General features: G+C 37.0%; 3 protein-coding genes across 3 annotated transcripts; all 3 read right to left on the bottom strand.

The window, feature by feature from the left end:
• Positions 1-376: 376 nt before the first annotated feature.
• LOC101545070 (olfactory receptor 2AG2-like) lies at positions 377-1,315 on the bottom strand. The gene has a single exon (XM_012933850.2). The coding sequence runs from the start codon at positions 1,313-1,315 to the stop codon at positions 377-379; it is 939 nt and encodes a 312-aa protein (XP_012789304.2).
• A 10,023-nt stretch (positions 1,316-11,338) lies between these two features.
• Positions 11,339-12,277, bottom strand: LOC101545331 (olfactory receptor 2AG2-like). Its single transcript, XM_012933853.2, has one exon. It carries the CDS (start codon positions 12,275-12,277, stop codon positions 11,339-11,341), a length of 939 nt encoding a protein of 312 aa, XP_012789307.1.
• A 12,124-nt stretch (positions 12,278-24,401) lies between these two features.
• On the bottom strand, positions 24,402-25,343 carry LOC101552298 (olfactory receptor 2D3-like). The gene has a single exon (XM_004613652.3). The coding sequence runs from the start codon at positions 25,329-25,331 to the stop codon at positions 24,402-24,404; it is 930 nt and encodes a 309-aa protein (XP_004613709.2). The 5' UTR covers positions 25,332-25,343.
• Between the last annotated feature and the right edge of the window lie 967 nt (positions 25,344-26,310).

The raw sequence follows: 26,310 nt of genomic DNA, 5'->3' as shown, positions 1-26,310 counted from the left end.
TTACACTAACAAATGAAATAAAAAGCCACATTCAATCTCTTTTATCTATCTCACCACACATATTATCTTAACATAATCAACTGTGATTGCTCACTAAGACTTGCTGACATATAAATGTGCTATACAATGTTTTTCTTTTACTAATTGTACCATCACTAACCCAGGAAACAATAAATCTTAATTATAAATTATATGGATACTTCTTTGCATTAATTGTCTAAGAATGTAGTTTAAAGGACTGCAGTCCTCCTTTGAAGGTGAAGTCATTGCTATTTAATAAACCTAAAACAACTCCTATATATCCCTGCTACATGACAAAAAATTGAAATAGTCCCCAATCATATCTACTTTATAATTGTATACATTCTCTGCTGATCTATGCCAGAAGAATATATTTTCCCAGGACCCTCCTCAAGGCCCCCATGACCTCCTTATTCCTCAGACTATAGATGAGGGGGTTCAGGGATGGGGTGACAATAGTGTAGAAAACAGAGATGATGTTGTCCTGCTTTGCGCTGTGCAGGGAGCTGGGCAGGACATACATGAATGTGGCAGCTCCATAGAACATCCCAACCACTGTCAGGTGGGAAGAACACGTGAAAAGGGCCTTCTGCCTCCCCTCAGTGGAAGGCATGCGGAGCACAGTAAACAGGATTAGCATATAAGAGGCTACAATGACAGAAAGAGGGAGTAGGAGGAAAACCACACCAGTTACATACACGAGGAGCTCATATGTGGACGTATCAGCACAGGCCAATTTCAGCAGAGGTGGGATTTCACAAAGCAGGTGATTGATATTTTGGGACTTGCAGAATGGAAAATGCATGGTATACAAAGTATGTCCCAGGGCACTCAGGCATGCCAGTATCCAGGATGTGGCCACCATGAGCCAACAGATCTTTGGTCTCATGAGGACCATGTAGTTCAGAGGATGACAAATGGCCACATACCTGTCATAGGCCATGAAGGCCAGTAGCAGGTCCTCTGCACCCCCCAAAGTCAAAGCCAGAAACATCTGAAAGGCACAGCCCCCAAAGGAGATGGTGTTTTCACCTCGCAGAAAATCCATGATGGCCTTAGGAGTGACCACAGATGTGAAGAGGAGGTCCATGAGTGAGAGTTGCCCAAGCAGGAGGTACATGGGCACATGGAGCCGGGCATCCACCGTGATGACCAGGAGCAGCAGACTGTTGCTGGTCAGGGCCAACATGTACAAGGCAGTGAACGTGGCACAGAGCAGTTCAGGAAACCCACTGTCATTCAGGATTCCCACCAGGATGAAGCCACTTCCCAGTGTAGAATTCCAGGGCTCCATTCTCGATTGCTTCTTTAGTTGTCTAGAACCAAAAGGATTTTCAGTGAATGCTTGGTATAATGGTTCCTAGATATGTTATTTAAACATGATTTATATTATCTGAGACCCCTGAGAACAGTGAATACAAAGAACTGATGTCTTTACAACTGATAACTAATATTTTCTTTAGTAATTAAGAGTTTTTAATTATATTAATTACATCTTTTAAGAACTAGCAAAGGGAAAAACAGCATCAAAGTTAAAATACCTAAACGTTAAGTGATTAAATCATGAAAAGTTCCAAATATTATCTGATCATATATTTTTCTAATAAAATGAATTTTTTTTTTCTTCCCAATGGTGCTGGGGATTTAATTCAGGCCTTCTGCATGCAAACCTGGCTCTTGTTCCTTTGCGCTATCTCTCTGATCCAGTCTGCCTTTTTCTCATAAAATGAAATTTTTTATCTCTTAATAATAAAACAGTATCCTAGTACTTATGTTTTAATTATTTTCTGCCTATATTAATTTTTTAAAATTTTTTATTGAGTCACCATGTGGAAAGTTACAAAGTTTTCAGACTCTGCCTATATTTATATGTAAAGTTTGAATAGTAATTTAAATAGTGAATCTTTTACAGAGACCAAATATGAATGTAAAATTTAAAAAACAGAATGTTTATTTCAGTAAACCACCTTCACTTCTTTTTTCCATATAATTTTTATTCACATTTCTTTGTAACTATAGAAACAAAACTCTTTGGAAGAGCCTTGTTTGTCAACTTCTCCCAACCAGATCCACTATCATCAAGTAAGAGATTCTAAACTAATACTATGAGATGGTGTATTTGAGATCGTGTTGCTCTTAGAGCTAAAGCTTTAGAATCAATGAGAAAAAAGTTTTTTTAAAATTTAGTTTAGTTTAATTTTTAAAAAATTTTTATTAGTGAATCACCGTGAGGTACAGTTACAAACTTATGAGCTTTCGTGTTTGCATTTTGGTCACACAGTGATCATTTACCCATCCCTCCACCAGTGCCCATTCACATCCACCAATGTTCCCAGTACCCCTCCCACCACCCCCACCCCATCCCCCACCACCCCACCCTGCCTCTGAGGCAGGGCATTCCCTTTTGTTCTCTCTCCCTTTGGGTGTGTAGTTTGTAATAGAGATATTGAGTGGCCATCATGTTCAGTCTATAGTCAAATTTCAGCACGCATCGTTCAATCCAAATGGGTCATCCCAAAGTTTAGTTTAATTTTTAAAGCAATTTATGACAAAGAGTATGAAGGAACTTAGGTAAGGTAACAGATGAAATAATAGTTCAGGAAAATCAGAGTGCTTAGATCTAAGAAAAAATGTTGTAATCAAACATAATCTTAACTTTACTTCTTTATGCTTTTTGCTTATTCCAAATCCTCACTCTGTTTTCTGAAGTTCAAGAATATTCACACAGAATCACTAGACTAAAGGGCCAAAGGAATAGCAGGGAAAAGGCTGTTCTTTCTGTGGAAGTTACTATGAAGTATGGTACCCACTGCAGAAAGAAGTCAGAAAAAGGACAGAAGAAGACATGAAGAGGAGAGTTTTCTGCATCCTGGGAAGTGTACAGTAAAATTTGTCTCTGAACATGGGTTTAGAAGCACTAGTTCCCAAATTTTAATGTTTACTGATATGCACAGGCCCACAGAATGATTTTTGAAAACCACAGTTTTTAACAATAAGTACGTGGACCTTTCATAGCCGCTGCCATATTGACTTACCCACCGGCCCTGCTCTTCAGATTCATGAACTAAATCTCTAGGAGATGCAAGCCTAGCAGCTGAAATTCATGGACACATTGGTCCCTGACAGTGTGTTACCTGAAAACTCCAGGGCGCTCTCTGAAGAGGGGCAGGCTCGTTCCCAACCTGCCAAAGCCCTGGCAACCGCAGTCACAGCCCACTACTGCCACTACACCAACAGTTTAACTTCATAGCTTCACTAAGGATCTCTGCAGATTCATTCTGAAATTTCTGGACCACACGGTCACGTACACCAAATACAACACCTCTGCATTCCACAGTATTGAAATTCCAGCAGGAACCCACCAAATTTGATGAGAAAGTAACATAGACTTCAACTAAACTCAACAAACAGAAATGGGAACACAGAAGCTCAACTAGAAAATAGCTTAGTAAATTCTTAGACAGATTTAACAACCCCGTGGTGAGATATAACAATTTTTACAACTACTTTTTCACTAAAGCATTTTAGATAATTTCTTTAGCCGTTTGGTTGTAACAAACAAGCAATATAAAATAAATTATTGTCTGCCTACTAAGGGTGCAGGTTGGGAAAATGAGGATAATGATGGTGGGAAAAATCACTTAGGTGGTGGGATTGGTGGTGGAACATTAAAAGCCATAAAAATATTAAAAACAAAAAATTATAAACTATGTAAATCATGCTGTCTAAATAAAGTTTTTAAAAAGTAAGGTAAACATCCTTCTCTTACATTCTCATTATTTCCCTACATTGTTACTTATCTGGAGATTTGACTATTTTCTACCATCACCTTATAAATGCACAGAATTTTAGTGGTTGAAAGAGATTAGTGAATATGACAGGCTTATATGTTTGCAGAGGGCTAGCCATTTCAAAGTATTTATTAGCAAGTAAGTTCAAATGTTTACTAAAGATCACTTCATCTGTAGGTTTTCAATATGGACTGATGCGCTTACCAGGAGGCAGATACCCAAACTTGCAGTGTAGGACGAACCCTTTCATCAGTCCCTGAATGTGCTTCTGCTTTCCTGTCTACAAAACCAAGAATAGGTACTGGAACCAGATATGAACTAGAATGAAAAGCTCTAGAGAATCTAGAAGAGATTAACTGCTTGGGCTCTAGTTTGCAACTCAACATTTCTAGAGGCTTCATTTGAGAGACAGGATTCTTACCTTAGTTTGGGCAAAACCCAGCTGCCAGACAACACAAATTGCCCTGAGGATTGTCTGAGGATCCAGGATGCTCCAGTAGAAATGAGGAAGAAAGAGAGGAGTTTTTGCCCTCGAGAAGTATCCAGTTTGTGTAATTTTTGCTAAATTGGTTGAGTTCAGGGAATCTGACCAAGAGAGCCAGGACCCTTTCTGTTCCTTCGATTCCTCTATAGGTCTTTTCTGGAGATGTAGTAGATACAAACAGAGAGCTTGTGCAGTTCTTGAACACTTCTATGGAGCAAGTAGATGACTTTCCTATTCTCACACCTGTGGAGATCTAGAAGCTTTCTGCCTGACACCTGCGGAGATTCAGAAGCTGTTTCTATCACCCAGTATCCCAGGGAGAGAGAGCTGCTATCAGATTGAGTTCTTAGGACCAGATGCTCAGACTTTATCTCTTTCTAAAGTCTAGGGGCAAAACTAAGGATGGTAGGAGACTAGAGGAAGTAGATATTGGGGAGGGCTGTTCAGACGAGACCCTGCCATAGACGCCCTCACTGTCCCCAGGGCCAACAGTGAGCCAGGTTCTGTCCTGGGGGAGGATGCTTTATCTCCTCATCCCATGACACCATTTCCCTCTCTTTGTTCTGCTCTTTCAAAGGCACTTAAATTCTCAGCTAAAATGGCTTCCCCTGCATACACTGAGCCAGAAAACAGAATGGTAGCCATTCCTCTGGGCATGTTTCCCAGCCCAGTCTTCTGTGCCTAATGGACTAGAGGTCCTGACTCTGCTTCACCCTACAGGATGTACTTATTGGTGGCCTATTTTAAATTGTTGACTGGAAAAAGAATAAGGAAGCAAGGGCTCTTTTCATGATCAATCATGTGCTCCAGGTCATAGATGAGTTTTGTGTCATATTTGGAGCACTGTTCCCCACACTACAGTTCTCTTCCTTCCCAGCAAGGGCTATTACCAGTTTAGTCTAACTCTGCTTAGAGTCTGTGGTGTCAGCATCTCCTTTGGGAATTCAGTGTATCTTGTGCAGAAGTTTGTGTGTCGCTGTTACTGTTTGTTGCCACTCGTGATACTTGAAAAGGGAGTAAGTTACTGCTTTTCTAAGAGCTATAAAGAAAATGTAAAAATAAGTGCACACAGCCCTGAAGCCATTGAGGAGTACTAATGTTAACAAAGATTGTTTCAACACTCCCAGATATAAAAGACACCAAATCCATTTGATAAGAGGAGTGGGAGACAGTTTAAAGGGCTGGAGTGTGTTCAGGAGGTGTGGGGTGGACCTGCAGTACTACATGGCCCATTGAGCAGAGCCCTGGAACAATCTTCATGCATTGAACTAGGAGTAATGTCCATGTACAACTGGATAAGGCCCCTCAAAAAAAAAAAAAAAGGAAAAAAGTAGTGGGTATTTCAATGCAAGTAATAAGACATGGTAGAAATTCCTTCAAAGTGTTGAAAAGATACAACTGTACACCTTGAATTCTGCATACAGCTAAACCAACATTAAAATGTGATGACAGGGGGACCGGAGTGATAGTACAGCAGGTAGGGCATGTGCCTTGATGTGGCCAACCTGGGTTCAATACCTGGCATCCCATATGGTCTCCTGAGCAACTCCAGGAGTAATTCCTGAGTGCAGAGAGGAGTAAACTCTGAGCATCACAGGCTGAGACCCAAAAGCCAAAAAAAAAAAATTTGAAAAAAAACACGGATGACAATGCAGAGAGGAGAAAAAACCCAAAGTGAACTGGAAGTGATAATGTGGCATTAATAGAGGGTATTGAACACCATGGTGGTGGTATGGTGAATAACTTTGAACAACAATGCCATAACCCTTAACACTTGTTATAACCAAGCTACCTGACTATATCAAAATAAAAACAAAAAGTGAGGACAAATTTACTTACTAGGCCAATAAAGGTTAAACACAGTTAGCCATTTGTCACCACAAATTGATGTTTTATTGATTTATTTTCATAATTCTATTTGTCATTCCTTAAAGTTTTATTGAGCCGAGTGATGTGAAATAAATTTTCTATATGCCTGCTAAGGAGGTTGAGTGGGTGGTTGGAGAAAAACTGGTACATGGGTGGAGGGAACAGGACATTGGTGGTGGGAGTGTTGTAAGAATATTGTATGCTTGAAACAAGTCAATTATTAAAAAAGTCTCTGAAAGTCACAGTGTCTCTATAAACCATCTTAAAATAAGTGAGGACAAATTAAAAACAAAAGAATCATTTACCTCTAGTATTTCTGACACCCCAATAAAATAATTTCTGTGAGTAGAAATGTGATGCCCAGGAAATGTCTATATTATATCAAGAAATTAGAACATAGAAATTAGTTCAATTAATGAGCTGGAAAGTTAAATTAATTAAGAAATTCACTGATAAATATGTGTGTATTTTAAAAGCCTAAAAATTTTTGCAGAAATAACAAGAATTAAAAAAATAATTTTCCATGGGTAATTGAAGTCTACAAAAGAAATATGATGTTCTTTTATTTAAAATTAACATTTCTATGCTTGAGGGATGGCTCCCCTACCTTGCAAGTGTGAGACCCAGTGTTTGATCTCTGGTGTTGTCTATATGCATTGGTAGCTCTGCAGTCTGGGATGCCTACACTGCCACAAATGTGCAATCTCTAGAGCACAGCATTAGAGCAACTAAAGTGTGGGAGTAGCTAAAGGTGTACAAGAACAAGCAAGACAACCAGGAGTGTGTTACCAGTGTGACCCCAGAACCATGAGTATGAGCATCATAGCAATCTCCAGTGAGCACTACAACTAGGGTATATGTGAGTACCACAAAAGGTGTTCAACCCTAGTCATCACAGCAACAAAAAGAAAGAGGGAAGTGAAATAAAAAGTGTTAAAATGTGCAATTTACTGCTATCTGGATGGATCTGTAGAGTATTGTGCCGCATGAAGCTAGGAGACAGGCAGTTACAGAATGATCTCCTTCCTATGTGGGATACAAGAAACACAGTAGGGGCTATAGCAATAGTACAGCAGGTAGGGCACAGTCAACCCTGGTTCAATCCCTGGCATCCCACAAGGTCCCCTGAGCTCTCCCAGGAGTAATCGTGAATGCAGAGGCAGAAGTAAGCCCTGAGCACAGACAGATGCAGCCCAAAAGAAAACAAACAAACAACAAACAAAGAAATAATAAAGGTATAACAAATAGCCAAAAGCAGTAATAAAACTACTGGTTTATAGAACTGAGCTACCACTACATGGGGAGTTGTGCAGGAAGGGAAGTGGGGGACATTGAGACAATGGTGGTGGGAATCAGACACTCTTGTGGAGGGTGTGTGTGGAACCCTATCATTAATAAACTCGTAAATCATGATGTGCCAAAAAAATTTTAAATAAGCTAATGAAAGAAACGCTATTCTGGGGCTGGAGTGATAGCTCAGCGGGTAGGGCGTTTGCCTTGAACGCGGCTGACCCGGGTTCGATTCCCAGCATCCCATATGGTCCCCTGAGCATCACCAGGGGTAATTCCTGAGTGCAGAGCCAGGAGTGACCCCTGTGCATCGCCGGGTGTGACCCAAAAGCAAAAAAAAAAAAAAAAAAGAAATGCTATTCCCTTTTTTGTTGTTTCAGTTGCGGTTACATGGATAACAATAGTGTTTTTTATTTTAAATTACATTGGGGGCTGTGGGGTCATACCAGGTGGTGGTCAGGGCTTAGTCCTGGCTTTGTGCTGAGGGATCTCTTCTGAGAGTGTTCAGAGGCCCATATGTGGTTTCAGGGATTGATCCACAGTTAATTTACCCAAGCTCTGACAATTGCCTCATCTGTTTCTATCATAATCATTTTTGTCTTTTTTGTAAAAGTAAACGGTATTATGCATGTGATATCAAGGATTTTAATCAAGTCTTTCTCCCCACTGATTTAATGTATTCTTGTGTCAATTAATAATGCATTGCTCAGTAATGTATCAATGGTATAGATGTATCATAATTTGTTTATATATTCACTAGTTGAAAAGAATTTGTATTTTCTGTTGTTGAGTATAAAGAAAGTCATTAACATTCATGAAAACACTTTTTTATGAACATAATCTGTTCACTTGGGGAAATATCTGTGAGTGATATTACTTGGTTGTATGGCAAATTCATGGTTAAATTTATAATATTGCCTAACTGCTTTTTGTAAGTGAACAATTTTACTGAACTCAATTATCTTCTAATTTTACATTTCATTTATCTGTCAAATATTGGATATTGAAATTCTGATAAAAATAAATGAGATGTTGCTTAAAACCTTAAGTTTCAAGTCTTTTAAACTAGTTAAAGTAAAAAGGAAAGAATTTGGGCAAGTATACAGGATTATTTATACAGGTACAGAAGCTGCAGTCCAGACAGAAAGTTATCTAGGGAATGAAGAATCAGACTTGGAAGAATAGAATGACCTGAAAATTACAAAGGAACAGTTAGGAATATGGAATTAAGTAAATATTTTAACACTTCCCTATCCAATAAGTCCTATCATATAGCTAAATAATAAATATAAAATGACATAGGTAATTGTCAAATTGTTTCTGACTCTCATCTGTAAAGAGCCACAAAATTAGTTAGAACAATAACAAAAAAGGAATATAAATGAAAAAAATCTCTTTTTTCATTTTCCTGACATGATTAGTATAATGACAGAGAGTCTATATAATGAAATAGCACTAGAAATAATATAGAAGGCAGGAACTCCCATATAATTATAGTCAGAATGTAAAGCATTTCTAACTTTGCAAAAAGAAAGTTAGTCTTTGTTTCAAGAGATTTAGATTCTTGAAATTTGACCTCATATAAAATCAGACCCTCACAAAAAAATTGGGTATTGGGTACCAAACTCATTGAAACCAAGTGCCTATGATATGTATATAAATATATATACATAAACACATATGTATATATATATAACATGGGACTCAATGATAAAATATTATGTAGCAATTAAGAATTAAGCTTTTTCAAAACTATTTCAAAACTAATTATTGGGGTCTGACATAAGTGCCTAACATTTATTCTATTGCTCAATCCTCTCCAAAACATCATAGAATTATCATGAGATCTGTTATAATCAACGTGTTTAAGATCGCCAAACTCAAAGGTAGTGTCAACAGATGCTACTTTAGTAGCATAGTATAGACAATGAATATAAAGATAAAGCCACTTGCCTCACATCCTACCAGCCCTAGGAGATTCCCAGACATCACATATGGTAACACAAGCACTATGAATGGTCACTTAACACAAAACCTGGAATGGATTCTAAGATCACCAGGGTGTGGTCCAAGTCTTCCCACTGCAAGTAAATAAAATACAGACATGTAGATGATAAAGGTGGGTAGAGACTCATATTCAGACACTCTGTCTTCCTCCCTCCCTTCCACAAGAAGCTACCTCTTAAACAAGGAAGAAGACTCACCAATATTTTTTTTTTTTGGCTTTCTGGATCACACCAGGCAATGCACAGGGGTTACTCCTGGCTCATGCACTCAGGCATTACTCCTGGCGATGCTCAGGGGGCCCATGGGATGCTGGGAATTGAACCTGGGTCGGCCGCATGCAAGACAAATGTCCTACCTGCTGTGCTATTGCTACAGCTCCAGATTTACCAAATTTTAAATGACAAAAATGCAAGATAATATAATAATAATAAGATGATAATAAAATGCACATATCAATAATAAGAAATTAAAGGAAACTGTTGGTGACTTTAGATTCATTTTAGAGTCTCAATTTTCTCAAATTTTATAATGAATTGCTTTAACTTTATAAATTATATTAGCTTCAATATTGTGGTTTAGTTATGTCAATTCAGTCATATGATATTTGTTCTGCTTTTAAAGAAAAAAGTGTAAGTTTTCGCTAAGCACTGTTCTCAGAGTAATGTCAGGGTATTTTAAAATTTCTTAACAGATTTAGAATCTCAGTTTCTGTTATAAATTTTCATATATCAAGAAATAAAATGCTAAAAAGGGACATCAATATGTGCATATGCTTAAGTGTTTTCCTGGGCCAGAGTGACAGTACAGTGGTCAGGGCATTTTCCTTGCATGCAGCTGACCATGGTTGGATCCTGGCCACCCCATATGGTCCCTAAAGCCCCAACACAAGTGATCCTTGAGCACAAAGCCAGGAATAAGCTCTGACAACCCCCAGGTGTGGCCTCAAATCAAAAATCAAAAAGAATATGATCTTCATCATGATACCTCAATATAAATCAATAAGTTATTTCTAACTAAATTATTAGTTGTCACTGTCACTGTCATCTGGTTGCTCATCGGTTTCTCTCAAGCGGGCACTAGTAACGTCTCCATTGTGAGACTTGTTGTTACTGCTTTTGGCATATCAAATATGCCACGGGTAGCTTGCCAGGCTCTGCTGTGCGGGAGAAATAGTCTTGGTAGCTTGCCAGGCTCTCTGAGAGGGGCAGAGGAATTGAACCCGGGTCAGCCGAGTGCAAGGCAAACATTCAAGCCCTACCACTGTGCTTGAAGTTATTAGTTAAATAATTAATTAATTTATAACTAAAATAATTAACTGCAAAAAAGTATATAAACTACTGGCAATTATTTTGATGTTTCAAAAGTACTTCTGAATATGTGTAGGGTCAATATTTTCAATAAAAGCAATATGCAGAACAGGTTGGCTTATTTCTAATGCATGCTATGTATCTGATGACTTTCACATACTTTTTTATTAATTCCTATATTTAAATTTTAATTTTATAAACCGGTGATATAAAAACACCAGATTCAATTTCTTTCATTTATCTCGCCACAATTATTATCTTAATCATAATCAACTTTGATTGCTCCTTAAGTCTGGACTATATATGTGCTATACAAATCTTTTTTTAAAAAAACTAATTGTACCACCATTAACCCAGTAAACAAAAAATCTTAAATATAACTTATAAGGATGCTTCTTTGCATTAATTGTCTAAGAATATAGTTTAAAGCAGTGCAGTCCTCCTTTGAAGGCGAAATCATTCCTGTTTAATAAACCTAAAACTACTGCTATATATCCCTGCTACATGACAAAAAATTGAAATAGTCCCCAATCATAGCTACTTTATAATTGTATACATTCTCTGCTGATCTATGCCAGAAGAACATATTTTCCCAGGACCCTCCTCAAGGCCCCCATGACCTCCTTATTCCTCAGACTATAGATGAGGGGGTTCAGGGATGGGGTGACAATAGTGTAGAAAACAGAGATGATGTTGTCCTGCTTTGTGTTGTGCAGGGAGCTGGGCAGGACATACATGAATGTCGCAGCTCCATAGAACATCCCAACCACTGTCAGGTGGGAAGAGCACGTGATAAGGGCCTTCTGCCTCCCCTCAGTGGAAGGCATGCGGAGCACAGTAAACAGTATTAGTATATAAGAGGCTACAATGACAGAAAGAGGGAGTAGGAGGAAAACCACACCAGTTACATACACGAGGAGCTCATATGTGGACGTATCAGCACAGGCCAATTTCAGTAGAGGTGGGATCTCACAAAGCAGGTGATTGATAATTTGGGACTTGCAGAATGGAAAATGCATGGTATACAAAGTATGTACCAGGGCATTCAGACATGCCAGGATCCAGGATGTGGCCACCATGAGCCAGCACATCTTTGGTCTCATGAGGACCATGTAGTTCAGAGGATGACAAATGGCCACATACCTGTCATAGGCCATGAAGGCCAGTAGCAGGTCCTCTGCGGCCCCTAAACTCAAGGCCAGAAACATCTGAAAGGCACAACCCCCAAAGGAGATGGTGTTTTCACCTCGCAGAAAATCCACAATAGCCTTAGGAGTGACCACAGATGTGAAGAGGAGGTCCATGAGTGAGAGTTGCCCAAGCAGGAGGTACATGGGTACATGGAGCCGGGCATCCATCGTGATGACCAGGATCAGCAGACTGTTGCTGGTCAGGGCCAACATGTACAAGGCAGTGAATGTGGCACAGAGCAGTTCAGGAAACCCACTGTCACTCAGGATTCCCATCAGGATGAAGCCACTTCCCAGAGTAGAATTCCAGGGCTCCATTCTCGATTGCTTCTTTAGTTGCCTAGAACCAAACAACTTCTTTATAAATAAAGGATTTCACCATATTTTTTTGTATTGGCTCAATTCACAAAGGATAACTAGTTGGAATCCCATAAAATTTTCCTTTTGTAATTTTATTTTCCTTCTGTCTTCTGAATATTTGAATCTGTTCATTTAATTGTGGTAATTTGTAAGATAAATGGGAAACTTGTGGGTAATAACAAGTTATTAATCCTTTTAAATAAGATTTTAAAGATAATGAATCTAAGCAAGTATCAATGTGGATAGATAAATCTGTGTTATATTCAAAATGAAATAATACACTGGAAATTGTTTTTTAAATATAACAAATTTTCTAAATAGATTATGATTTGGATTCCAATTCCATCATAGAAGCTTTTGTTCTAATAATAAAGTCTATTTTTCCTTCTTCCCTGGATATACCCTCTACCTTTACCTTCTTTCTTCACTTCTAGTCTCATTAATAACTCCCAGAGGAAAACTTTTGGTTCTTAGAATACTTCATCTCTTATGTTCTTGAACTGTCCCTCACATCTTTGAGGAATATACTCAAAGTCTGCTTGAGGGAAAATAATTTTGTACTGAATAAATGGTCATAGTGATAAAGATTGCAGATGGTAGAAGGGAATAACCCAAAAGATTGGCAATACACTACTAGTTGTAATAGACTGTACCCTCAGAAAGAACAAGGAAAATAAGAAATAAATGTGATTTGCATAGATAACATCTATGTTTGTGTTTTATAGTAGAGGGAATAAATTATGGAAAATACTTAATGGAAAACTCCCAAGACCATTCTGTCACCTGAGAGTCAAAGGAAGAACCTGAACAAGAGAAGGGTTTTATTCTATCTCACAATATAAACACTATGAATAAAGATACTAAACTCACCTAACCTTGAATGTGTACAGCACTACTAGTGAAAAGTTTGAGAAGAAAATGGGAAATTTGAGGGAAGGTCATGTTAGAAAATGTACATCTAATTTGTTCTTTATGAATTCACAGTTTTCAAAGTTAGATGGAGAATTTTAGAGGTACTTTTAGAGAATAAAAATGACCATGAAAGTTTCCATCTTTCTCATATATTATCTGATCCCGCACCTCCTATTTTCTGTTTATGTTCTCTTAGAATTGAGACTTTTAAATAGTATCATCAGTATTTCATAAAATCAGTTCATAAAATCCTGATACTGAAAATTCAAACCCAGACCCTTCAATTCTAGGATATATGGATTGAAATATATATGCAAATTGTTTGTATGCAGACACCAATTACACAAACTCGTACATATATTCACTGGTTATGATGATCTATAAATGAAAATATATAGTCTGAGCCTATTCAATGAGATTTTGGGAAAGTAAACCCTATATAATCACTTAAATTTCTCTTATAGAAGCTATAGATTGAGGAAGAACAGAAAGTTACTAGGAAGTTAAGGGTCAGGATATAATAGCAGAGAAAGGGAATAACATTGTGAAGGTTAGGAACTAAAACTAAGTATATAGATACCCTCCTTACCTTTGCACCACATGAAGCCTGGGTAGTAAGTCATCCTGAAAAAATAATCTTCTGCAAAACTATGTTTCATCATTTATTGGATCGTAGATATTTTTCTCATTTCACAAAACCTATACTATACTATATATTTAAAGTAATAAGTATTGTCTGAGACACCTTTTATTTTGCTGATTGACAACAACAACAAACAAACTCAAAAGCAATTTTAATACTGTTTCAGATTAAGACAGTTTTAGGCTTTTTATTTCTGCTATAAGAAGTAATTGGCGAGAGCAACAAGAAAATAATTAACTGGGCATTTTTGTTCAGAGTTCTTTACCAAGAGTATGAACAGGATTTTCAAAGAGTGAACAAGCAGTATTATGTAAAGTGTGATTTTTAGGACTCAGGATCCTATCTGTTAAACTTTTCCCTCCTAATTAACCCCACACTCTTACTTCTGTTCCATTTTATCTAGAGAAACACAGAGAAACACATACTTGGCCTGTGGGAAAAAAGTTCTCTTTCTGGAAAATACCAAGTATTGACAAAATAGAGAGAAATGGATGCCTTGTGCCTTATTGGTGGGAATAAATATAGTAGCAATGCAGCTGCAGAGGAAAATGCATTCCTCAAAAGGTTAAACATAGAGGTACTGATGGTCCAGCAGTTGACTTCTGGGTATATGCTCTGAAGAATTTAGAACAGAGACCTCAAGGAATATTTATATGTAGGCATTCATAGCAGCACTGTGTAAATAGCCAGAGGTGGAAGCTTCCCAGATACCCATGAACAAATGAATGGGTAAACAGAATTTGGCAATAAATACAATGGGATATTATTCAACTGTTGTAAAGAAGGAAGTTCTGATTTATACTACCATTTGTTTAAACCATGGTGACATTTATCATAAGTGAAGTAAGCCAGTTACCATGGGTAAATAACATACGATTCCACTTATATAAGCTTACTGGAATGAGGAAGTATCAGGAGATGGGAGTGGTTGTGGCGTTTAACGGGAGTTTCACTTGGGTGTGATACAAAAGTTTTGTAGTTGAATGGTAATACTGGCTACACAACAATGTCAGTGTACTCTAATGTTCTGTAGGACTGTATTGTTGAACATGGCTGAAATGGTGATTTTGAGTTTTAGTTTGTTAGAATCTTCTACAGGAATAATGGAACCATGGAAAAATAGCCACAGTAGTACCTCAGACCTTAGTGCTGGGAGGGGTAGATTTATCATTTGTATTATTCATGTAGTAGGGCATTATTTGAGACAGCTAACAGATGGGACTTTGGAATTGATAGGAAATGATTAGACAGAGCCAATGAAAATTATGAAAATAAAATTTTGAATCCATACTTATGTTATTTCCCTAGATCTTTGCTCAGCATAACTTTAAAATGCCATTAACTTCAATTGGACCTTATTGTGACCTTGGACTTTACTGTCCTTTAGTGTAGGGAAGGGGAAGTTCAACTGAGTTTAATTTATTCTCATTTGATTATTACTCGGTTATTATACACATTATTATTATACACATCAAATTAGTAAAGTTAAGACAATTTGGATCAAAATAAAAACACTGGCACTTCTACCTACCTCTAACATCAAGAAGTACAGATCTGGTTGGTAGAGCACTGGATTGTGAGTGTGCCCATTTAGAGGGTGCCTTTAGGGCTTGGAAGGGAAGAGGTAAGCTAATAAGCCTAAAATTAAAGAATTTGAGAGCAGAGAACTGAGCCCTGTTTCCTTCTCAAGACTTCTAAATTAACATAACTTTAACAACCACCACAGAAAAATAGAACCCTTACCTCAAGTGGAGAAAAGTTATAAAACTTTCCTTTTGAACTTTTTAGAAAGCTGCCGGAACTACACTTACCACCCTATTACTGATTTCAGGGATAAAAATATTCAAGAAGGCGATGAAACAGGCAGTAAGTAATTCTGTTATGAGGGAATATAAAGATGATAAGGCTGTTTCTGATGTCAGGGGTCAGAAGCTCCGCCAGTCACTGCCATTACAAGTCCTTTCTGGGGTAGAGATAGGCAGAGACAGTGAACTAAGAAGTAAAGCAGGATCCCGGAGAAACACAAAGCTGTAACTGCATTAACTTCTTGTATCCATTACTCCAAAGAGAAAACTTTCACGGTGTTGGCATAGTTCTGATCATTCTGTATCCAGACACTCAGGATTATTAGTGCTGGTGTTCATGGTAAAATATAAGCACAGCAAGAATTTGCATGAAAGTTGCCCAGCAAGAGACACTACTACACTTGCTCTTGCTGTCCCTGGGGAAGCAGTGAGCTGGGGCCCTGTCCTGGGAGAGGCATCATGGTCTTACCTTGTCAGCTTTTATGAGCTCACCTGAAAATGCTGCATTAGGAAATAAAATTTTAATGAATCCCCTGGGTTAATCTTCTGGTCTCTAAATCCTATAAGCTACCAAATGAGCTCTGAGGTCTGAGAATCTGTTTTGTTTGTATTGATTTACTATGGCTTTTCCCCAGCACTGTAGGACTGTAGCACTGTGGTCCCGTTGTCCATCAATTTGCTTGAGCTGGCACAAGTAACATCTCCATTGTGAGATTTCTTGTTACTGTTTTTGGCATATCGAATATGCCATGCGTAGCTTGTCAGGCTCTGCCCTGCGGGTGGGACACTCTTGGTAACTTGCTTGGCTCTTGGAGAGGGATGGAGGAATCGAACCCAGGTCAGCCGCGTGCAAGGCAAATGCCCTACCTGCTATGCTATCGCTATGGCTTTTTCCCAGGACTTGACTAAATAGATCTAATTAGAAATTGACCTAAGAATCAAGCATTCCTTGGCTAGCTGCTGATAAAACTATAAAGAAGGTCTTAGGGGTCTGTAAATTCATTTGTTTCCCATCTCTTCTTTGTGCCTCTAACTTGGACTATTACCAGCTAAAAGGAATTGAACATTTTAGTGTTCTAGTTCCTATCAGGTTTTCTTCACTGACCTTTAATTGGCATCAATTCATTAATATATTGTGCCTTACTAAATTTATAATTAATTAATTTCTCCCTTCTTTCTCTACCATGAATGAGCACGTGTGTAAAAATAAATAAATGTATGTCTTTGCTCTCTGTGTCCAGTGGTCTCCATTGTGTAGAGCCCTGGGGTGATGACTCAATATCCAACTCTCTCCATCAATGCTTCCATTCAGGTCATTCTCATTTCTCATTTAATGTTTTGCCCATCCTTCCATATTCATAAGTTTCTAATCACTGATGTTTCCAGTCAAAGCAAGGATTATTGATGGAATAAAATATTTATTCTTTATCAACTTTGAGAAAATGATAAAGAAATTACATTCTTTTTCATTTTCTCAATTTAAATTGAGAAATTTTAAATTTAAAATTCTTTAAAACTTTTTAATTTTGATGAATGATTGTGAGATACATTTATAGACTTGTAGACTTTCATGATTGCTTTTCAGTCAAATAATGTTCAAGTACCCATCCCTGCACCAGTGCCCGCTCTCCACCACCAATTTTCCCAGTATCCCTCCTCCGACCCCCACCCCTTTCCACCTCCTGCCTCTGTGACAGGCACAATTCCTCTTATTCTCTCTGTCCTTCAAAAATTGCAAAAAGAATATTTTCAAAATTATTGTAGAAGTACAGTAAAATAAATATAATAAAACATTTTTTGATTTTTTTCTTTTAATTTGTTTTTATTTCATTAAAATACCAAGATTAGTATTAAGAGAGATAGTACTTAGGTTAAGGTGCTTCCATTGAACATGCCTGAACCCAATTAAATCCCCATCATACTATGTTCACTGAGCACTGAGAAGAGTGATTCCTAACCACAGAGCTAGTAGTAAGTCCTGAATACAGTTAGATGTGGCCCCAAATGATACACCAAATGATAATGAATATCAATTGATGATAAAATACTGACATTATTTCACTGGTGTATTTTTGTCTCCCTACCATTTTCATTTGTCTTACTGCCACTACTACCATGTCTTATCATAACATTGCACTTTTACTTAAAACCAAGAAAAGGTTGACATATCTTTAGCAACTAACAAGCATTTGGAGAGGACATTCTTGGCAATGGGACCTGAACAGCACGTTCAGACAATATAGAAAAAGTTCTCCCTGTGTATTATGTTTTAAAAATGATATATTAACTGTTACAGAAATGAAATAAATGAAAAAGGAATTTAGTTTTGAGGTCACAACGAAAGTGAAAGTGCTTAGATCTTTACTTTCAGCTTTGTGTTCAGGTGTCAATCGTGGAGACGGTCTGGATGCCAAATGTGGTGCCAGTAATCAAGTGGAATCTGTAATGTGCAAGGTAAGTGCCTTGATCTCTGTACTTCAGGAAAATGTTTTGACAAATTGCTTAAACTGTTTTTCTTAATGTTCTCCACTGACAGAAATCATGAATAGTTTTTGGGTTAGCCATTCAGAAGCAGTTCTTCCTATAATAAAAGAACTTGACTATACTTGGGGAAAACAATCATCTTTTTTTATGCTGGTTTCCATTTTTCCTTTAGTAGTTTCCAAAGATTGGTCCTTCAGTACATCTACACAATGAACACAGCTGTTATGAAAAATGAGGTCATGAAATTTGCCTATAAATGGACAGACTTGGAGAGTATCATGCTGAGTGAAATGAGTCAGAAGGAGAGGGACACATATAGAATAACTGCATTCATTTGTGAGATATGAAAAAAACCCACCAGTATGATATTAATACCCAATGCCAGGGAAAATGGGCCAGGGGACTGGCCAATGGTGTGGGAGATGGATGGTAGTTCAGATGGAGGAGGATCTATTATGACAATACTAGTTGGAAATGATCACTCTGGACAAGAACTAAGTCTTGAAAGCAGGTGAAAGGATATACACGATAACCTTTCAGCATCTGTTTCACAAACTGTAATGCCTAAAACGAGAGAGAGAGAGTGAGAGATGAGAGATGTCTGCCATAGAGGAGGGCTGGGTTAGGGTTGGGGATAGCATTGAAGGGGTGGGAAGGAAACTAAGGACACTGATGTTGGGAACTTACACTGAAATTTGTAATGACTAAAATGCAAACATCTATCTCTATCTCATAGTGATTCAATTAAAAATATAACGTATTTTTGGAACCCAGGTTTCTTTTATCTGGTGAAGTCATTATCTTGCATTGTTGATACTTGGTTGAAGATCAGAGATAAAGCAACTTGTACTCCCATGATTTAGCAAGATAGGTTATCTGAATGACTATTCCACATGTGCATCCTGTGGGAAAAAATTAGCCAGAACAACTATAAAAAGGACATAGCCTAATAGAATGGTTCGTTGAGATGATACACCCAGCAGATGAATGTGTTATTAACAAAGGAGAGTCAAATGTGATGCTGATAGAAGTGTTGTACATGTCAAAATAATTTTTGATAGAATATCCAGTGTTCATGGTTTAGCTCTGCTACCCCAAATTTTTATTTTGAAGCCCTAACTCCCATAATCCCAGAATATGAATGTTCATAGAGGAGAGAGCAAGCTACTGAGAGTATCCTACCCATACAGCAGAGCTTGGCAAGCTACCCATGGCATATTCGATATGCCAAAAACAGTAACAAGTCTCACAATGGAGATGTTACTGATGCCCGCTCAAGCAAATCGTTGAACAAGGGGACGACAGTGCTACAGATTAAAGTTAAAATGAGGCCAGTAATGTGGCCTAACCCAACCTGACTTGTGTCTAATAAGCAGAGAAAATTTTGACACATAAGTAGATACCAGGAAAGTATATGTACAGAGAGAAAAATGTAAGGACATACTGAGAAGATAGGCATCTGCAGGTTTAGGAGCAGACTCAAGAGAAACCAACCCTGATAACATTATAATACTTTGATCTTTCATTCACATCTTTTTCTCTTGTGATCCTATTCCTTCTCTTTTCTTCTCCTGTCAATCACCCCCTCTCTATCTGCCTCTATTTCTTTTATCTACCACTCCCACTGCATTCCAATTCAGTGATTTTACCTGCCCAGAATTTTTGGAGTTTGTTTACAAAAGCTATTTTCAGTACTTAGAACTTATAATGGCTTTTTTATAGCCTCATCTCTATTTATCAAGCTCAGAGATTATATTTGGCCTAAATTTTATATCACTATTCTCCAAAATTCTTGCAATGACAACTTTCTATAGATTCACAATACTAAAAAGAAATAAAACAATTTTACGTACATTAATTTAATTTGGGGGGAGTTTAGTGAAAATGCATAAATAAAAAGAAGTACCAACCGACAAAATGAACCATTTTCTAGTTCTTAAAGTTCATAAAGCAAACTTAGTTCTTAGTACTCTGCAGTCATTTGATGTGTGTGTGAGAGAGAGAGAAAGAGAGAGAGGAACAAAAAAACCCAAAATGAGTAAATTATAAATTATGAAAATAAAAAATATTAAAATGCTTGCTATATTTATTTCTGGAGGATCATTATGCATATTTAATTTTCTATAGTGCCATGGACTGGAGCGATAGCACAGCGGGTAGGGCGTTTGCTTTGCACGCAGCTGACCTGGGTTTGATTCCTCCATCGCTCTCGGAGAGCTTGGCAAGCTACTGAGAGTATCCCACCTGCACAGCAGAGCCTAGCAAGCTACCCATGGCGTATTCGATATGCCAAAAACAGTAACAACAAGTCTCACAATGGAGACGTTACTCCTGCCTGCTAGAGCAAATCGATGAACAATGGCACCACAGTGCTACAATGCAGTGCCATGTAATAAAACCCCAGGACCTCACAAATGCAAGGAAAATGCTTTATTGATTAGCTACATCCTATTTCTTTATTTGTCTTTAAATGCTTCTCAAAAAAGTACATTTAAATTTTAAAATCACATTATAGTTCTTTCATATTGCTATATAAATAATATATGGTTATCAGTCTTAAAAATCGCAGTCTTATATAATAGAAAAATATTACTCCATATTTTTCTAACATGAAGTTCTTTTCTAATTCTAAAATACTTCTCACATTATTCAAATCATAATCAGAAAAAGAAACATTAAATATTTCTTCTTAGTTCTGAATTAAATCCCTTCTCCCAAATGAAATCACACTCCCAAATGAAATATCTGAAAGCACTCACATTTGTTGGTGTAGTGAGATACTAGAGGCAGTTAAAAAGATCAGAAGAGTATAAAAAACAATTAGGTAACAAATAATTTGGCCTGTGATAAGTAAAAATTAATCAAGAAATGTGATAAAATAAAATGTAATACTATCTGCAAAAAATCCTATATAGTAAAGCTTATTTTTCTCAGACACAGAAAGGTATATAGAGTTTTTCCTGTCATAGACAAGACACAGACACAAACACACACCCTTAATACTTAACACAGAGAGGAAAAAGTTATACATACTTACACACACACACACACACACACACACACACACACACACACACACAAAGCTTGGAGAACAGGAAAGAAGAACTTTAGGAAGGACCATGATATCATACAGTTAAATTCATTGCATGGAGGCCTTGAGAGTAATGTAAATGTTACATAATTCATTCATTTTCAGCGGGAAATAAGGTAATTACAAGTACATAGTATTCCATACATTCCATCAGGCACCCTTAAATATTCACAGAATACTGCATTTTGGCCTATAACTACTAGTTTAATTAGGAAGATGAAGGAAAAATTTTATGGCAAATTGGTCTTTCTTGTTCAGTTAGTGGGTCAAGAATGCTAAAACTATACTTAGGGAGATTAACAAATTTTATTTCTAAGTCAAATTTTGAGAGGAAGTTTACTCTTCTGAGAGGGCATTTCCCTTTAGGAAGAACTGCAGAGAGGGAGAATATAAGAAAACAAAAGAATGCAAAATCCTCCCACAAATGAATGCAGTCATTTTGTGTCTGTCCCTCTCCTTCTGACTCATTTCACTCAGCATGATACTCTCCATTTACTGTCCATCTACTTATAAGCAAATTTCATGCTTTTATTTTTCCTAATGACTGCATAGTATTCCATTGTGTAGATGTTGCATAGTTTATTTTATCCAGTCATCTACTCTCGGGCACTTAGGATGTTTCCAGATTTTGATATGAAGGGATGGATGTTAGAACATTATGTGACTGAAATCCAATCATGAACAATTTTATAACTGTGTATGTCACTATGATTCAATAGAATTTAAAAATTAAAAAAATAAACACTGAAAAAGAAAAAGAATGCAAACTCCTCTTGGAATAGAACATAGCTCTCCTGTCCCATAGATCACAAAACATGGCCATTGAAGTTTCACTCACTGTTAATCAGATAAAACAAAAACCATATGCATCTTTTCCTCCATCTCAACTATTCAGCTTTTCACAAGACTCTACAATATCCTAATATAACTTCAATCATAACTGAATAACTTTAGTATTCATTCTTTTTTCTAAATTCTAAAGAAATGCTTAGGATTTTATCATATTATATTTTAATTTTAACTTTAAAATCATCTGATAATTCCCCATTTATTTTATAAATAAGAATTTTTATTCCAAATACAAAATGAATAGATCAGGGAGCCAAAGCAATAGTACAGTAGGTAGGAAATTTGCCTTGCATGCAACTGACCTAGCCCACTAGGAGTGATCTTTGAGCACAGAGTCAGTAGTAAGCCCTGAATATTACCAGTATGGCACCAAAGCCAATAAATAAAAAAGCACTGTAGCACTGTCACCGTTGTTCATCGATTTGCTCAAGTGGGCACCAGTAATGTCTCCATTGTGAGACTTGTTGTTACTGTTTTTGGCATATTGAATACCCCACAGGTAGCTTGTCAGGCTCTGCTAAATAAACAAATAAAAAATATAATATAAGTAACTAGATCATAGTCTAAAATGGAATAATAAAATTACTGTTAAAGCACCTACTCAATATCTTTTCCTCTTTGATAATGGTCTACTTTCAATCCTTATCCTTAAGTATATTTTGGAATTTGTGACTAGTAAATACTTCTTATTTTTTAAATATTTTCACAATTTTGCATGCCACTATGGCCAGAGTTTCTTGATAGATTTTGTATGATTCTTTATTAGCATCATTTATCAATGTTAATTATAGCTTCAACATTGGTTTTTAAACATTGGCTTTAATAAAGAAGTTTCAAAATGAATATACAAGATAATGTTAGAGATATAAGTAATAACAATGCAATAAAACCTATAATGAAGACAAATGGTAAGTGGCAAGGATCCTATCTTAGAATGGATGTTTAGAGAAGGCTTCTTCTGACTGATGGCATTTTTTGTAAGAATGAACTCAATGTATTAAGTATGAGTCAAGTAAGCCAAGACATGGCATTTGAGATAAAGGCTTCAGTATTAGTGATGAGTATTGGATGAAAGAGTTTTACCTTTTGAGGAAAATAAAAATATCATTGTGGCTGAAATATAACCACTGTAAACCTTCCAGACATTTTGGTGCCTTGGGCTCATTAAGCATGGTTAATCAAAAAAAATCATAGTGAAGTTTATAGCACTTGATAGATGATATGATCAATTATATTTCTTTCAGTGTAAAAAAATTTAAGTATGCTAAAAATTCTCTTCAGAGAGAGAGAGAGAAAGAGAGAGAGAAAGAGAGAAGAAAAGTGCCTGCCATAAAGACTGGGGGGAGGTGGTTGTGGGAGGGAAACTGGGGACACTGTTGGTGGGAAATACACACTCAAAAAGCAACTGAAGCAATGTGTGTTGGAACATTGTGTGACTGAAACCCAATCACGAACAACTTTGTAACTACATCTCACAGTGATTCAAGTAAAAGCAAATAAACTAAAATGATAAAAAAAATTCTCTTCATATACTATACATAACAGATATGACAGCTCTAGCAAATTATGTAGAACATAAGTCCTTTGGTAATTATGATTAGTGATCATAAAATTACCAAGACTGATTTTCTATTAAATTATTGTCTTTCAGAATAAGTTTCTAAAAGAGAAGTTCAGATGAGGTCACTCTCAATTATACCTGAGTGAAAAATTAGTTGATCTGTATCAAATCATATGCAGAATATGATTTTAAAAATCTAATCTTGTTTAAACAATTAAACAATGCATAATTTTCTTCCAAGTTTTTCACATTCCTTTTTAATCTTAGCTAATCCTCTTGACCTTTAATCTTGAAATAGTGTTCTTTGGGTATTGATTCCATCCTATTGATTGCTTCTTACAAAAAAAAATCCTAGTAATAAATTAACTTTATTTAAGTAGATCTTTTCAAATATTTCTGTTCTTCAAATAAGTTATTGTACTAGCTGTTGATTCACATAGTTTTAAAATATTCCTCATTTAGTTAGATTTAAATCAGTTATCTCTTTATTTGTGTTGCCTTGTTTGTGTATATCAGTCTCTTTTAAGGAAAACATTAAGTTTTACTCATTGTAACAAACTGGATACTGTACTTTCAGAGTAGCATATGTAATGAATATTTGTGAAGAAGAAAATCAGCAATCAGCTGAGGCAAAAAAAAAAAACATGGGAAGGAAGAGAGGAAGAGAGCGGAGTTTTTGTTGTCAACAATACTTCAGAAGCTAAGAAAATGTCAGAAGTTACTACCTCTGAAATGGACTATTTTCCAATGAGCTTTCTGAGAGCTCCCTTCACATCCTTGTTCCTTAGGCTGTAAATGATGGGGTTCAACATGGAAGTCATAACTGAGTAGAACACAGAGATGACCTTGTCTTTTTCACTCATTGTCTTGGAGTTAGGTCTCATGTAGGCAAATATTCCAGAGCCATAGTAGAGAACCACAACAGTGAGATGGGAGCCACAAGTAGAGAACACCTTGAGCCTTCCCTCCCCCGACTGCATCCGAATCACAGTGGAGATAATGTGACAGTAGGAGACAAAGATGAGAGAGACTGGTGCTAAGAGGATGACCACACCCATTGAAAAGAGGGCCATCTCAGCATCGTAGGTGTCTGCTGAAGCCAGCTTCAGGAGCGCAGGTGGTTCACAAAAGTAATGATTAATTACATTCTGCCCTTGATAGGGCAGGCAAAGTGTATAGGCACTATCCACTGAACACACAAGTGCCCCACTGATCCAGGACACAATGGCCAACTGGACACAAATCTTTTGGGTCATGATGGTGGAGTAATGCAGGGGCTTGCATACAGCCACATAGCGATCATAGGACATCACAGCCAGCAGAACACATTCTGTACACCCCGCTAGAAGGAAGACAACTATCTGTAGTGAGCATCCAGCGAAGGAAATAGATTTCTTTCTCACAAGGAAGTGGACCAACATCTGGGGAACAATGCTTGTGGAGAAACAGAGATCTGCAAAGGACAAGTTTTTGAGGAAAAAGTACATGGGAGTGTGAAGTCTAGAGTCAAATTGGATAAGGATTATTATGAGCAGATTTCCAAATACTGAAAGAAGGTAGACGATTAGGAAAATACAAAACAGTAAGATCTGGATCTTTGGATCCTGTGAAAGTCCCAACAAGATAAATTCAGTCACAGAAGTATGGTTTTCTTTTCCCATTGACATTTATGCCTGTTTACCTGTCATCAGAAAGAGAAAAAAATGCATTTTGAATGTTTGATTTCACAAAATTTTATAAATAATCATAATGTTAACAAGTATGTCTTATATTAACTTTTAACTCCATATTACTAGTTGTTAATTAGAATTGGGATACATACATACATTTTGTTTTCACCAACACGCATAGATTTTAAGCATAGTCTCCCAATTTTGATTCACTTAATAGGCTGAATATCATAATATGACTTCTTAATTAATCATTAACTCAACATATTTATATTTTGCTAAATTATAATGAAGATACACTAGAGTAACTGTATTTTATCTATTATTTGTTTGTTTTCAGACCACATTTGGTAATAGGGGTTACTCCTGGCTGTATACTCAGAAATTACCACTGGGACTGCTCAGGGAACTATATGGGATGCTGGGAATCTAATCTGGGTCACCAGGTACAGGGCAAGCACTTTACCTTCTGTACTACCACTCTAGCACCAATTTCCTTTTCTCTTTTTATTATACACTTTTTATTTACCTGGGTTGGTAGTCTGAGAATGAAGACAACTTGTTAAATCAATAAAAATTAAGGACTAATGCACATAATCTTACATTATCTGACTTTAGTTTGATTGCTGGCACATCATGGTCTCCCACCCATCACTGAGTACAGCGGTGGAGACCTCCAGAGATTGTCTGTTGCAGCCTCAGAGGACCCTTGAGCACAGCTGAATGTGGCCTGCGTAAGCCTCAGCATCATATAGTCAGAGCAGGACCACATCCCCTCACCCTCAGACCCTCTCATTGACCACAAACCCAGTTGGTCTAGAATTGCTAGGAGAGCCCGAGTTCCATGAGAACATAAGAGAATCACCCAACAAAAATCCAAAACCAAAAATATAGTAATACTTATTTCTAATTCTTCTTTAGGGTACCTGATTTAGACCACTCTTCTCACTGGAAATAAATGATAAAATGAATAAGG

The sequence above is a fragment of the Sorex araneus genome, chromosome 6 (genome assembly GCF_027595985.1).
Source record: "Sorex araneus isolate mSorAra2 chromosome 6, mSorAra2.pri, whole genome shotgun sequence".
Taxonomy (NCBI): domain Eukaryota; kingdom Metazoa; phylum Chordata; class Mammalia; order Eulipotyphla; family Soricidae; genus Sorex; species Sorex araneus.
Note: the sequence above shows the minus strand (reverse complement) of the source record. Positions and strands in the feature narration are given on the sequence as shown.

Bases quoted from the DNA above. Each gene is read 5' to 3' on its own strand.
- LOC101545331 (XM_012933853.2), bottom strand. From the start codon at position 12,277: ATGGAGCCCTGGAATTCTACTCTGGGAAGTGGCTTCATCCTGATGGGA.
- LOC101545070 (XM_012933850.2), bottom strand. From the start codon at position 1,315: ATGGAGCCCTGGAATTCTACACTGGGAAGTGGCTTCATCCTGGTGGGA.
- LOC101552298 (XM_004613652.3), bottom strand. From the start codon at position 25,331: ATGTCAATGGGAAAAGAAAACCATACTTCTGTGACTGAATTTATCTTG.